The sequence below is a fragment of the Ruditapes philippinarum genome, unplaced genomic scaffold (assembly GCF_026571515.1).
Source record: "Ruditapes philippinarum isolate M1 unplaced genomic scaffold, ASM2657151v2 ctg6_1_1_1_1, whole genome shotgun sequence".
Lineage (NCBI taxonomy): Eukaryota > Metazoa > Mollusca > Bivalvia > Venerida > Veneridae > Ruditapes > Ruditapes philippinarum.
Window position 1 is genome coordinate 67,977 of NW_026859747.1, and position 14,464 is coordinate 82,440.

General features: G+C 33.0%; 1 protein-coding gene across 1 annotated transcript; it reads right to left on the reverse strand.

Moving 5' to 3' along the window:
* Nucleotides 1–2,886: 2,886 nt before the first annotated feature.
* On the reverse strand, nucleotides 2,887–10,899 carry LOC132757763 (zinc finger protein 845-like). Its single transcript, XM_060749149.1, has 5 exons — nucleotides 10,799–10,899; nucleotides 7,780–7,901; nucleotides 5,550–5,990; nucleotides 4,790–4,996; nucleotides 2,887–3,732 (listed from the first exon to the last, which is right to left on the reverse strand). Exons 2-5 carry the CDS (start codon nucleotides 7,880–7,882, stop codon nucleotides 3,107–3,109), a joined length of 1,377 nt encoding a protein of 458 aa, XP_060605132.1. The 5' UTR covers nucleotides 7,883–7,901; nucleotides 10,799–10,899; the 3' UTR covers nucleotides 2,887–3,106.
* Between the last annotated feature and the right edge of the window lie 3,565 nt (nucleotides 10,900–14,464).

Sequence of the window (14,464 nt, forward strand, 5' to 3'; positions counted from 1 at the left end):
TTCTTCATTTTTTAAAATAATAGTTTGGGTAAAAGAAGGGTTAAAATGGTTTTTTCAATAATTTTAAAAAGCCAAATTTTTGGGTAAAAGAAATTCCCCCTGTTCTTTTGGAAAGTCCCAAAAGATTTTTCCCAAAGGAAAAACCCCATGGTTGCTTGGAAATGCATTTGGGGTGCCCCAAATTTAAAATCCAATTTTTAATTTGAAACAAACTTTTTTGAAGGGCCCCAAACTTTTAATTTCCCAAAAATCTTAACTATAGTTCTTTTGGGTTTTAAAGGTATTTTTTTTGGGCCCAAAAACCCCTCCTTAAAATTCCAAATTTTTTTCTTCCTGTAAAAATTCAAAAATGGGGAAAAACTGAAATATGACCCAGGTTTAAAAGATAAAAAGTTTTCCCGGTTTTCCCCAAAATAGTTTTCCCCAAGCCCACTTTCACTGACCCCTTTTTTCACAAAACCCCCTTTTTTATACCGAACTTATTGAAAAAACTTTACCCCGGGGTTTCCCCGTTTTGGTTTTTACACCGTTTTAAGGGACAATTAAAAAACACTTTTTGGGGAACCCAAAAGGGGGAAAGTGTTCCAAATTTAGACCCAAAAAAGGAGCCAAAAAGGAAAAAAAAGAAACCCGTATAAAATACCACGGTAAGAAAAAGGATTTCCCCCCCAAAAAAAACCATTTAAGACTTTTATTGGGTACAACCCTTGGGGAAAAGTCCCCTTTTAAGCCAAAAGTGGAAAAAAGGGGGTTTTTTTGAAATTTTAAAAGGGGGGGGAAAAGCATTGGAAAGAAAAAAGCGGCCTGGGCGGCCCAAAAAAAGGGAAAAATCATGATGAAAATAAAACCCAAGCCCGTTTTTTACGATCGGGAAAGTTTTCGAACAGAAAAACCCAAAACCTCGAAGGGAATTGCTTAAGGAACGGGGGAGGGAACCCGTTTTTTTTTTCAGTTTTTTGGGGAAAATTTTTTTTTGGGAATTTAAACTATGCTGCAAAAGGGGTTTCCCCCCTAGATTTTGGGTTTTTTCCTTCAGAACCCGTTTTAATTGAAAAGGGCCCCAAAAAAAGGAAAACCCGGCCCCTTGGGCATTTTTTTAAAAAATAAACTTTTTTTTCGTTTTAAAAAGGGAAAGAACCCAAAAATTTCCCTCTACCGGGGTGTTAAAAAATCCAGGTGAAACAAAGGGTTTCCCCCAAACACCTTTGATCCGGAAAAAAAAAGAGAAAAAACAAATGAAAAAACCCCCGGCTCAAAAACCCCCCGAAGAAAAATTCCAAAAAGGGTCCCAAAACCCCGCAGGGAAAAAAATGATGGCCCTTTTTTTTTTTGGGGGGATAAAATCGGGATAATCATTTATTTAAACCCATCCTTTGGGGGCAAGGTCGGGACCATAAAAAAGTAAAAAAAGGGGAAATTGCAGACCCCAAAGAAAAAAACGGTTCCCCGGGGGTCCCAAAAAATCGCGGGGTAAAAGGAAAGGGGCAAACTGACCCCAAGGCCCCCCTTCCCCGCCCCCCCTGCACGACAAAAGCCCCCAAGCCCCCACAAAATCCCCGTTTCGATGGCTTTTCCTTTCCAACTAATTTGGGGGGCCCTTTTAAAAACTTCCCCCTCCCCCATATTTTGGAATTGGGCCCCCCCGAACCCCCTACCCTTTCGGGAAACTGAAAAAAAAAGCTTTTTTGGGGAAAACTTTGGGGAAACAAAGAATGTTTTCCCCTGGAAAGGGGGAAAATGGGTTTTTTGATTACCAAAATAGATACTTCTATTTGGAGCACAGGTGGGCAAAGTTCATTGATGTAGAGGGCGATTATATTGAAAAGTAGACCATTAGTTGAGTTCAAACGGAAGTACATCGGGCCAAGAACTTTTTGATTAATCCTCGTAAGTAGAAATAATTCTGTAAAAATGCTTGATACAGTTACCTTCTCCTGTCTACAGGTTTGGGTTATGATGGTGATCAAGTGTGCAAAGTTTCAAAGCCATATGTGAATGGACTTTGAAAATATTTGAAGTATTACAAAAACTTTAACATAAATTCTAAGTCGTAAAAGGGGCATTTGTTTGTTTGTTTTATTTTAACGTCTTTTCCCAACAGTATTTCAGTCATATAGGCAAAAGGGGCATAATTCTGTAAAAATGCTTGATACAGTTACCTCCTCCTGTCTACTGGTTGGGGTCATGGTGGTGAACAAGTATGCAAAGTTTCAAAAGCAGATATCAATGGACTTTGAAAATATTTGAGGTATTACAAAAACTTTAACATAAATTTTAAGTCGAAAAAGGGGCATAATTCTGTCAAAATGCTTGATACAGTTACCTCCTCCGGTCTACAGTTTGGGGTCTACAGTCGAGCTAAAATTCATTCAAGCGAAAAACCTTGTATAATGAGCAAGTACTTTAGCTACAAATCAATCCTGTAAAGTTTCATTGACATTGCATTAGTGGTATAAGAGGAGTAGTCCAGACAAACTTTAAAAATAAAAATTATTAAAGGGCCATAACTCTGACAAAAATCATTGACCCAGAAAATGCAGATGATATGCACATCTAGACTTGGTACTGATCATTCCTGTAAGTGTGGTTGAAATTGCACAAGTAGTTTTTGAGGAGTAGTCTGGACAGGTTTTGTGACCAACAGACAGACAGACTGGCATGTGACTGAATTGGGATAAAGAGCCATTTCCATTATTTTCTTTTGTTTAATAGAGGGCCATTGGCCCCTTCTTCTATTGTTACGGAATTAGCTCGATTGTTCTCTTTTGTTCTGCTTACAGTAAAATGGCCCTCTAACCCTATTCAGTAGTGCGGACAGACAGCTGGACAGACAACGGAGAAGTGATTTTGTACTTTGTAGAGGTGACAGCTGATGATAATATATCATAAATAAAATCTTTATTTCTTATAAATAAACACATTCCTCTGAGTATTACTAAATAAATATTTTCAATGCAGAATTTAATATTCTTTTGGTAATGCCAATATTCTTCTGACTTTAAGTAGTGCAGTTGCCATAGAAGTATTGCCAATATCACCTTTTCTATTGTTCATTTTCAATAAAAATTGCAAATAAAACACAAATTTGTATGTCAATATCCATATTTTACTGCTGCCAATTGTTTTCTAAACCGGTGTTATAATAATCAATTGGATTGGGGACAAATGACTGTTGAACTGGTTGTGTTTCTTTCAATTTCTTTGCTTTTCTTAAATCAATAGCAGTAAGTTTTTGTTTGTGAACATTACTGGTGTGTTTCCGAACATTTCCCATTACACCACTTGTGTAACTACATATTGGGCACTTATATGGCTTTTCTTTAGTATGAATCCGGACATGCTGATTTAAGTTTGCTGCTGAAAAGAATGTTTTGTCACAATAACTGCACTTATATTTCTTGTTGACTGCATCATGCCTTACTCTATGACACTTGAGCGCCCTTTCGTCAATACAAACTTTGCCGCAAATGTCACACACTTTTTCAACTTTACAATGCATCCTTTCTTTGTGGGCTTCTACGTAATGATTCTCTTTAAAAAGTTTACCACACAGATCACACGGATATGTTCTTCTTTCATCATCGTCATCTTTCCCGCAGGTATATCTCTTATGTTTGAGGAGGGAATCATAGCGAGATAAACGTTTACCACAAGCATCACAATAGTAGTCCTTTAACATCCACAGACTGGTATTATGCTGTTTCTCTCGTTTGTGTTTAAACATTTCAGCACCTACAATAAAAAATCTGCCATCATTCAAAAGATTAATGCCAAAAGAGGTTAAAATATTTCTGAAAGAAAAAAAACATATATCAGTAGAATAAATGTTTCATTTTTAAAATTTAAGTTTCAGCATGCTTTGTATTTTTAAAGGGATTCCACTGAGGTTTTATTTTTACTTGAAGGGACCGAAAATATTTTTTCAAGGTTTTTGTATAACTAGATGTATGTCTAGACCAATAACTTGTGTACAAAATTTCAGATCATTTGTTCAATCAGTTTCCAAGAATTAATCAATTTTATTGTGAACATTGGCCGTTGCAAATGATTTTCACTTAAATCTGCCATAAATAGCATAAAAATCGATTATCAATTTAATACTGTGTATATTTATATATCATCTTTTGCTTGGTTTAAAATTTAAGTGTACCAGTTGATTTAAGTAAGATTTTTAAAAAATATTATTTAGGCTTGAACCTAAGTGGAGTTCCTTTAAAATGAATATTTTGTCATCAAGAACAGATAATAACTGCTAGTCAATCTATGATTAATCATTCATGGGACTATATATTTTTCTTGTTTTATGTTTTTGTTTTTATGGGTTTTTTTCGGTGGGTTTTAAGCCACTAAAAAACTAATTAATTTAAGTCATGCCGGATTATTCTACCTTTAATGGTGAAGGAAAACATTAAGGTGCCACTCTCTGCATTATTTCAGGTATAAGGGAGCATCAGAGTAAGAACCACAGACCTACTGTCAGGTAGTTAGTAACGTAGCTTTTCAATGAAAGAATCCAAAGTTCATAGTGGGACTTGAACTCATATGGTAAGCAAGTCATTCAACATCAGCAAACATAATCTCTCAGCTTCAAAAGAAATTTTTTTATGAGACAAGAAATGAGATAAGATATGTCAAACTTTAGCTAACTTATAATAATGGCACCAGATCAAATGAACACTTGTAGTACTGATGTAGCAACTTGTAAAACCATTACTAGTCTTATACTAACATACAATTGATGAAACAAACAAACTAGATAATATAGTAAAAGCATAAAAAATCAAATTACGGGTTTCAAACGTTTCATTGCAGATTGGACAAGATGGTTTAGGCATCATCTCTCTATGCACAGAGTAGAAGTGTTTCCTCAGACGTCTCCTGTCTTTATAGAAATTACCACACTCCTCACACTTCCATTCACCACAGCTATCAGGTCCTTCATTGTTTTTGTTCTTTATCAGCTTCCTTTGTTTCGTCTTATGTTTGTTCTTCATTGCTGGAAATTTAAAAAGAAATCAACAATGCTTATAAGCTATAAGTTTTTTGGGATTTTTTTTGTTATTTTTTATTTGGGTTTTCAGCCAAAAGTTTTTTTAGTTTTTTTTGTTTTTTTCCCCTTTGGGTTTTCAGCCAAGCTGATACATTAGTAAAGTCATATGGCAACTTTCCAGATTAATTGGTGGAGGATAATCTCAGATGTCACTCCATGCATTATTTCAGGCACAACTGGGTAGAACCACAGACTTTCTGAAAGGTACTGGATAGGTTCCTCACATTAAAGAATTTAAAGTCTATAGCAAGATCCAAACCCGCTGTAGTGTGGGCCATGGTTAAAAGTCAGCCACCATAACCACTTGGACATGGGTGTAAACAGTCAAAGACAAGAAAAAGATAAAATTGCCTAGTCAGATCTAAATAAATAGGAATTGTAATCTTTTTTCACAAAAAGAATTTTGTTCCCTCAAACACTTGCAGTCCATCTTTAGGCAAAAAAACATTAAAATATTTACCACTTTTTAAAAAGGTTTAAAATTAATGATCATCCTTACTTTTATTGATTCCATAGGCCTTTTTAGCTTTGCCTTCATTCTTAACATTTGGAATTCCAACTGCTCCAGCATCTATATCATCAGCATCATCATTAGTCAGTTCAAATATTACATCATCAGCAATATCTGTGTCATCAGATCCATATATATCATCTTCAATATCCTTGTCATTATCTTGATCGCCAAACTGATCATTTTCTATATCCATATCATTGTATACATCTAATTCCTTAGTTACATGCTCATTCTCTTCTCCCCTTACTTCCGTGCCATCCATACTCTGGGTTTCATTAATATCAGCCATTTCTTCCATGTTGATAATTTCTGATTTAACTACAGTTATGACTTCATGGTCGTTATTGTCATCATCATCTGAGTGAGCTGGGAAAACATCTGTGAAACCACAATGTACAATATCTGCAACTGTCTCATTTGACAAAACTGAAACAATGAAAAGATACAAAACTGCATTTTGTATGGGGTTTAAATAACTACTAAATGATAAGTAAAACTTTGTTTTCTTAAAGCAGCAGACTTCCGAGATTTTTACTTCCTTTTACACCTAATCTTTATCTAATCCTAGTTTTTGATTGCACGAGTCTGCAAATATCTTAGAAGTGACTTTGCAAGAACAGTCAATTACAGAAATATTTTCTGGTATTTTTGACTTTGAAACATATTACCTACCATTGTATTTACATTTTGATGTTTCATTGTAAATACAATGTAGAACAAGGGTCATGAATATAATTATGATTGCAATTTTTATTGAGCAATCCACTATATTATGAGATTTTGGGTAAATCTGTTTTAGCAAAACTTAATACTACAAAACAATTAAAAATGTTATCCAAGATTTAAAAAAAAGACAAGATCTTGTGTTTGGTAAATACATGCTTCTAGCCCTTAGTTTTGTCAAGAACCCAACAATAGTCAATACTTATGGAATGTAGAAAATTTAGAAATTTTAATTTTAATATACTGGAGGATATTTGTTGGAACAAAAGCAAACTTAACAAATTTGCCCCGATGATCGAACAGTTTAAAGCAGCTGACCTCCAGAAGATAGCAGAAAAACTGCCTTCTTGCTAATATTTCAACATCTCCCCTCAAAAACATTATGTAGTTGAAAGAAATCGAAATGACACTTCAAAATGTTCATATTTTAACATTATTGCTCTGAAAACAAACAGTTCACTTTTCCACCAACAGGAAATACCTTCTTTTATTATACCACGGAATTTTCATCCGTTTTTTTTTCTAGTATCACATGATCGTACAGGACAATATCGCGACCTGTGCTCTGGAACGCACGGAATCAAGTATTTAATCAAACATACATGTATAGGAATACGAATAACCACTTTTGTTTTTATATTTGTAGTTATTCATGGCACTTAAAATTATAATTGATTAATTATTTCATATATATGATGAATAATTTATCGATTTAACCTTTAGCTTGAAATGTGATAGGGGCCTACTTCATGACAAAAATTGATAAACGATCCCGGGGATATCGTGATTTTTCTAGATCACTGTTGTGACCGTGTTAAATGAATTATCTTCTCCCATTTATGCTACTGTGTTAGTGACATAGTAGATTATGGAAAAGAAAACCCGATATATTAACGCTTTTGTCAGCATTCTTTCTTGAATTTTATTAAAGGGGCAAAACTCACCAAAATCATTCAAGCAGGGACTGGAAATATTTTTTTGAGATTTTTACTCCATTTGATGTAGATCTATACTTAAAACTTATGTGCAAAATTTCAGATCATTAGCTCACTTCGTTTGTCCAGAATAATTATTATAATAGTAAAAAATGACCCAATTTAAATTGAAAAGCGTTTAAATGCTTTTTACTCAAATGGGACTGAGAATAACACAAACATATGCTTTTCAATGTATTTCTTGTATATTTCTTGGTTATATTTTATTTATATTTCTGTTTAAAGTGATCATGTTTATCTATGTGAAAAATTAAAATTTTATGTTTTTAGGCTTATAAACCTCAGTGGAGTTCCTTTAAGGTGTCAGTTATGATGGATTTATACAATAAACCTAACTAGATCAGTATTTACAATTTACTTTAAATTTTATTTTATTTTTTTACATTTTACCATCTGGAGGTCAGTATTAATTAAGATTATCAGGGCAAACTTAAGTTAATATAATAATGGTCAGGCATAAAAATCTACAAGTAACAACTAACAACCAAATGCTTTACCTTTTATTAAGCAAATCCATTTTTTTTCCTCGAAGAGTGATCTGATTGCATTCTCTTCTTCCGATGCAACTTGCATGGTAATGTGGTACCTGCAGTTACCCATTTTCTGTTTGTTTCATTGGCTGGAAAACAAAACATAATAATTTTTATATTTCGCCTAATTATAGGACATACTAGCATGTAAATACATTACTCACATAACTTTGTAAATATTTTTTGCTTTCTATTACATGTATAATGCTGATTTCACTTACTCACTTTTAGGTTTTTAAAATGATATTCATATTGTAAAACATTTAAAACCCTAAGTTAATGTCTACTTGATGCATGTATGTCTATAAAATTCAAATGGTTTGCTGTTTTGGTACAAGTTGATTCACAAATTCTAAGAGCTAGCTAAACCCTGTTTTCCTGTACTTTCTGTATATTCCAGATGTTAGCTGTGGGGAATTCATCTAGCTGGTGTGCATTCATTATAGTGATTGATAAGTTAAACAAATCTTTTTATAAAACAAGAGCGATCAGTGATCACATGTGTCTCGTGATGATAGGCAATTTCAATTCTCATGTTGAAACTACTGTGTAGCAGGAGACACAAAAAACATTAACTTACCAGAATGTGGTTTTTACTAAGCCAAAATCATTTAAAGCCATTAATTTTGTGCAAGTACTTGACGAACCAATCAATCCTATAAACTTTATATAAGTTATCTTTAATTAGCAAAAGCTGTATAAGAGAAGTAAAAATTAAAAATCATGAAAGGGCCATAATTCTGACAAATATCATTAAACACAAAACTTATCATTCATGTAAAGTCTGGATGAAATAATACAAGTAGTTTCTAAGGAGTATAGACAAATATAGGACAATATTGTGTGACAAACAGACAGATAGGCCACATTAAAAGGGATCCCTATAAGTTGTGGCTACATGTATCAGCTGTGTAGCTGGCAACACAAAAATCATTAACAGCCCAAAACATCCTTTTTTTATTAAAGGGGCAAAACTCACAAAAATCATTAACAGGCCAAAACATCCTTTGTATTAAAGGGCCATAACTCAGCAAAAATCATTCAAGCAGAAAACGTATCTAATCTGCAAAAAAACTTTAAAACTGATAAATCTTTGTAAAATTTCATTGAACTTGCATTAGTGGTAAAAGTCAGGACATACTTCAAAATAAAAATCATTCAAGCGCTATAACTCTGACAAAAATCATTTAACCAGACCAATTGTCGATGATATGCACAACAAGACTTGGTACTGATCATTCCTTTAAAGTGTGGATGAAATTGCACTGCCACAATTAAAGTTTCTGAAGACAAATTTTGTGACTACAGACGGACGGACTGACAGACAACGGAGAGGTGATCCCTTTATGTAGCTGGAGCAGTGGACACAGTTTTCCATCTTAAACAGGAAGATAATAATTCAAAAATAGAAGTTTCACACTGTGTACATCATTAGGTGTATTTTTTTTTCCACAGAGCTTAATCCATAATGTTCCAGAAAAAATGGTGTTCAGCTATATTTTCAGAAAGGTCATCGTGTGACAAAATTGTATTTGCATTACTAAGTTCCTGCAACATAATATAAAGTATGAAAAGGCTCAGAATTTTAATGTTGAAAGTTGCTACCCGTACGGCTAGCCAAAAGTTCTTGCCGTACGTGAGTCATGTACGACTAGCCAGGACACACTGTATTGGCTAGCCGTACGGCACTTTTCAAAATTATATGGAAGGCGAAAATGCATAATTATATATGTTATTATGTGTCTTCAAACGAGGATTTTAATCAAGTCTCCGCACTTGTCCTAGTGTGTTCACTTTAATAAAGATGCTCCGCCATTTTGTAAAAAAAAATGAAAACAAACAAGCGTTGTATAATCTATTTTGATAAAAGTGTTAAAGTTGTATGTTATAAGCTATAACGTCGTTGATTTTCATGCTTATGATTTGTTGTTTTATTTGTATGAAAGATGAATTGTTAAATCATTTTTGTTAATTAAGCACATCCATGATCGAATAAATAATGATCGGAGGGGAATAAATAATTAAATAAGTAAATAAAAAGAATACTGAAAAAACGGTGAAAGCAAAAATAATTTAATAATTTTCAAATACAGTACAGATAATTTCAAATATCGAACATAAAAGCACAATCAATTAATAAGCCTTAATTAGGGCAAACTTTCCTTAATGATGGACAAACTTCTATACCGTCGGTAATTGACTCAATTATCAGAGCCCAACAACAATTATTTTCGGCGTTTTAATTATTATTATTTTTTTTATTTGAAAATTAAACTAAATGAAACAAAAAAAATATCAAAGTTTTGTAAACTATTTCAATTGATGTTATTTAACTGCAACCAAACGCTATTTTTTCTCGACGTCTTGAGATGACAAAAATATATACTGTATTCGTATACTTTCTTTACTGTAGCCAACAAACAAGGCGATTAATCTCTAAACAGTAAACATACGAAGACAATTGCTGTGTCTTGTACAAATCCTCGCTTAAAGTCATAAAATAACATGTGCATTTTCGACTTCCATATAATTTTGAAAAGTGCCGTACGGCTAGCCAATACAGTGTGTCCTGGCTGATTGTACGTGACTCACGTACGGCTAGAACTTTTGGCTAGCCGTACGGCAAGCCACTTCCTTTAATGTTTTGCTCAAGTTATCATTTATGAAACAGTCTTTAAAAATGAATTAGTTTGAATTGATAAATATTCAATGCCAGAAGAAATTAATAAATTAATTATGAAAGTTAACAACCTGTTTATGTCGTAAATATTTAATAAAAAATACAGTGTGATAGTGTGTATTTGCAGGATCTTTTAAATTCATTTTTAAATCATATCCGAAAACTGTACAACTTCCGTTCCTCAACAATTACGCATAGACTTGAGGTTATCTTTTAACAATAGACGATGTGAAATACAGAATATAATTCAATGGTGTAAAAAGTTTCAAAATATCTTATCAACATAAAGAGATTTCATTAAAATACCTTTAATTGCAGCTTGTTGATTGAATACCTGACCCATATAATAATTCCCGTGTAGCGCCCGGTACATTTCCGTATATCGGGAACTGGTTACGTTGTACTAAATTTGCATGGTTCTTTAATTCAATTTAAAATCAGGTAAGGTTGACTTGCATTGATATTACAAGATGCATAACTTCTTGAATTCAAGAGTCGGAGTATTCCAGAATGTGTTTCTTAAAATCATAAATATACACTGTGTTATAAAATTATCACCATTTTGTATTTCAAGTGACAATGTCATGGGTCCATACTACTTTTGTGCTTTAACAGGTGGTGGGATCCTCATTAAGCACAGAGTACGTACTACGTACATACATAGAAGTTGTCTGTCCCTCAACCCAGTGAGGTTAAAATCATGTTTCATGCAACATGCAACAACAGTAGGGCATACAAAGTACGTTTGTGTAAGTACTAAAGAGTGGTTTAATGAATCAATTATTGGTTGTGGTGTGTATTATTTTTTTTGACAAGGATTTTAAGTCATGTCTTTTATGCATTTCATATTAATATTATTAAAAATATAAGTGGCATTTGTCTACTTTTCTATTTTAGTCTTTATTGTTAGCATGTTAACTTAAATTCTAGTTTATACATTCCCTGCTTAATCTTTCCCATTTTACTTTAAATTGCTTACATACATTGTATGTTCGATACACATTTTTTTAGATTTGCTTATGTGTACTGTCTTATTAACTACTTTGTATATATATAGTCTATTCTTCTATAATTTACTTAATTTCTATTAAATAATAAATTCTAATTATTTCCCATAAATTAATATCATCTGACTTGATCCTTTGTTTTAACAGTTTTTAAAATTCTTTTCTTTGAACTTTATGATGTATGCACACGATGTATTTTGATCAACTCGCTCTTACAGCCGATTTTGTTATGTTTGTTTCATGTATTTGTCAGTAAACAGTTTATAGCTATAATGTTTCTCTTTTTAAATTATATATATAAACCAACATCAGATAAAGTTTCTTTATCTTGTAAGGATAAACAGTTTCACAAGTGTTAGACTAACAGACTTTTTCTCTATCTATGTTAAACTATTATACACAGTTCATGTCTTAGTATCTGTTATGATATAAATATTTATACAATACATAATCATTGGCTTGAGTTAACTGTTTGTCGTATATTTATGTCTGTATGTTGAATTGGTCAAAAGCATACACTTTCAAGATACTCTACCAAAACTGCAATGCACCATTTATGAATTTTCAAGATTGGTTCGTTTATAAATAAAGTATTGTTGCCAGAAACATATTGGTAAATCATTTGCTAAAAAAAATGTTTCCTTGGCCTGGCTCTATTGAATGAAATATTTAAACTAAAATATCTGATTCGCTGTATCTTTGGAAGACAGTTTCACAATTTGGAAGATTTCATTCAAAATACAGTTAAATATCCATCTTGGAAAGAGACCGCCCCCCCCCCCCCCCCAAAAAAAAAAAAAAAAAAAAAAAAAAAAAACAACAACAAAAAACCCTCCATCTCTGAAAACTAAACAAGAAAAAAAACAAGTTCAAGTGAACACCTTCAGCAGTTTTAAAGAATGGGCTTGGCCAAAAACTTTCTATACAATTTACTGAAATCCATGCCACTGTTAAGGGCTTCTGACGAAATGCCTACCAGTTAAGATCTCAAATAGATGTGTTTTATGCAATAATCTGTAATAGTTGATAATATTTGAAGATGCATGCAAAATTAAAACCAAATTGTTATGATATGACAATGCTACACAGGTGATTAGTATAGTCCCATTATTCTTCAGATTATAAGATAGTCAAGCTGAAAATTTGTGGAAAACACCTTGCTGGAAATGACATACATTGTATTTCATATCCTACATATATGATAAGTTGATAACCTCAATTTGCATTTATTAGAGCATATTGTCATAATACCATGTTCAGGTTTACTGACAGATAAAGACATAAGGTGCTTCTTTATGTATTATATTTCATTGTCTGGATGGAATATAACAAGTAGTCTTCTATAGCCTTATACATGTAGACTGTAGGTTCAAATATCAGGTCTGCTTTTCAAAACTTAAACACAAGATTGTTTATAATTTTTATTTATTTGTAATATATTAGAATCTTTTAGAATAATTGTAATACAATGAAGTAAATGCAATGAAAATAAAAGTGTTGCTATTACAGTTAGCAAAATATATTCAAATTACAAAGCTACCATGTGAAAAAACATCAAACAATTGCCTTAAGTTTATAATATCAAAGCTTAATTTCAGTACAAGAAAGTAAAACTTTCATTTAGCACAATATCATTACAGTATCTTTCATCATGAATTCAAAGAAATATACTGATTTCAAGCTTTATTAAAATGGCATAACTGGCAGGCACATGTATAAACCTTGTAGGCCATAACATACTAAATATCTTAAATGGTCGTGTTTATACTTCAATATAGGCAAACCCTTTATAAGTTTGAGTAAAAACAATTTAACTGACATAATAGCAAACAGTGATCAGATGGCAGGACTGTGCTAGCTGCTCTTGGTCTCCTCTGTTTATGTTTTTATTATCAGTTGTTTCCAGCAGGTTATAGATAAATGATATTACATCAAATCACTAGTCATAATACACCTTATCCTTAATTGACCACAGACCACAGTTACAGTGTTAATAAATTAAACAAGAGGGCCATGATGGCCCTGAGGTCGCTCACCTGTATAAAGGCCCCCCCCCCCCCCACCCCGGGCCAATTTTTACCCAAGGGCTTTTATTTGTTTATTTGAACAGACTTGGTAGACACCCATAAGAAGATGTTTCATGCTAAACATCTAAGTTCTAGCTCATTGGCTTTTTAAAAGAAGATTTTTAAAGTATTTACTATACACATATAGTTAAAAACAATGACACCCCTGGGGCAGGGCCAGTTTTGACCCCCGGGCGTTCATTTTAACAAACTTTGTAGATATTTACTTAAAGATGTTTCATGCTTAATATCTAAACTCTAGCTATTTGGGTTTTTCCAAAGAAGATTTTTAAGTTTTTGCTATACACATATAAGGAAAATCAATGATCTCCCCCGGGCGGGGCCAGTTTTGACCCCAGGGCTTTTATTTGAACATACTTGGTAGACACCCATTAGAACATGTTTCATGCTAAATATCTTAGCTCTAGCTCTTTGAGTTCTTTAAAAGAAGATTTTTTAAGTTTTTACTATATGCATATAGGGAAAATCAATGACCCCCTGGGGCGGGGCCAATTTTGACCCCAGAGCTTTTATTTGAACAAACTTGGTAGACACTCATTAGAAGATGTTTCATGCTAAATATCTTAGCTCTAGCTCTTATGGTTCTTTAAAAGAAGATTTTTTAAGTTTTTACCATATGCATATAGGGAAAATCAATGACCCCCGGGGCGGGGCCAATTTTGACCCCAGGGCTTTAATTTGAACAAACTTGGTAGACACTCACTAGAAGATGTTTCATGCTTAATATCTTAGCTCTAGCTCTTTGGGTTCTTTAAAAGAAGATTTTTTAAGTGTTTACTATATGCATATAGGGAAAATCTATGACCCCCTGGGGCGGGGTCAATTTTGACCCCAGGGCTTTTATTTGAACAAACTTGGTAGACATTCACTAGAAGATG

Excerpts from the sequence above, each read along its gene's own strand:
- LOC132757763 (XM_060749149.1), bottom strand. The coding sequence starts at position 7,882 with ATGGGTAACTGCAGGTACCACATTACCATGCAAGTTGCATCGGAAGAA. Across the intron at positions 5,991-7,779 it reads ATGGATTTGCTTAATAAAAG|TTTTGTCAAATGAGACAGTT; the intron begins GTAAAGCATTTG and ends TCATTGTTTCAG. Across the intron at positions 4,997-5,549 it reads GGCCTATGGAATCAATAAAA|CAATGAAGAACAAACATAAG; the intron begins GTAAGGATGATC and ends TTAAATTTCCAG.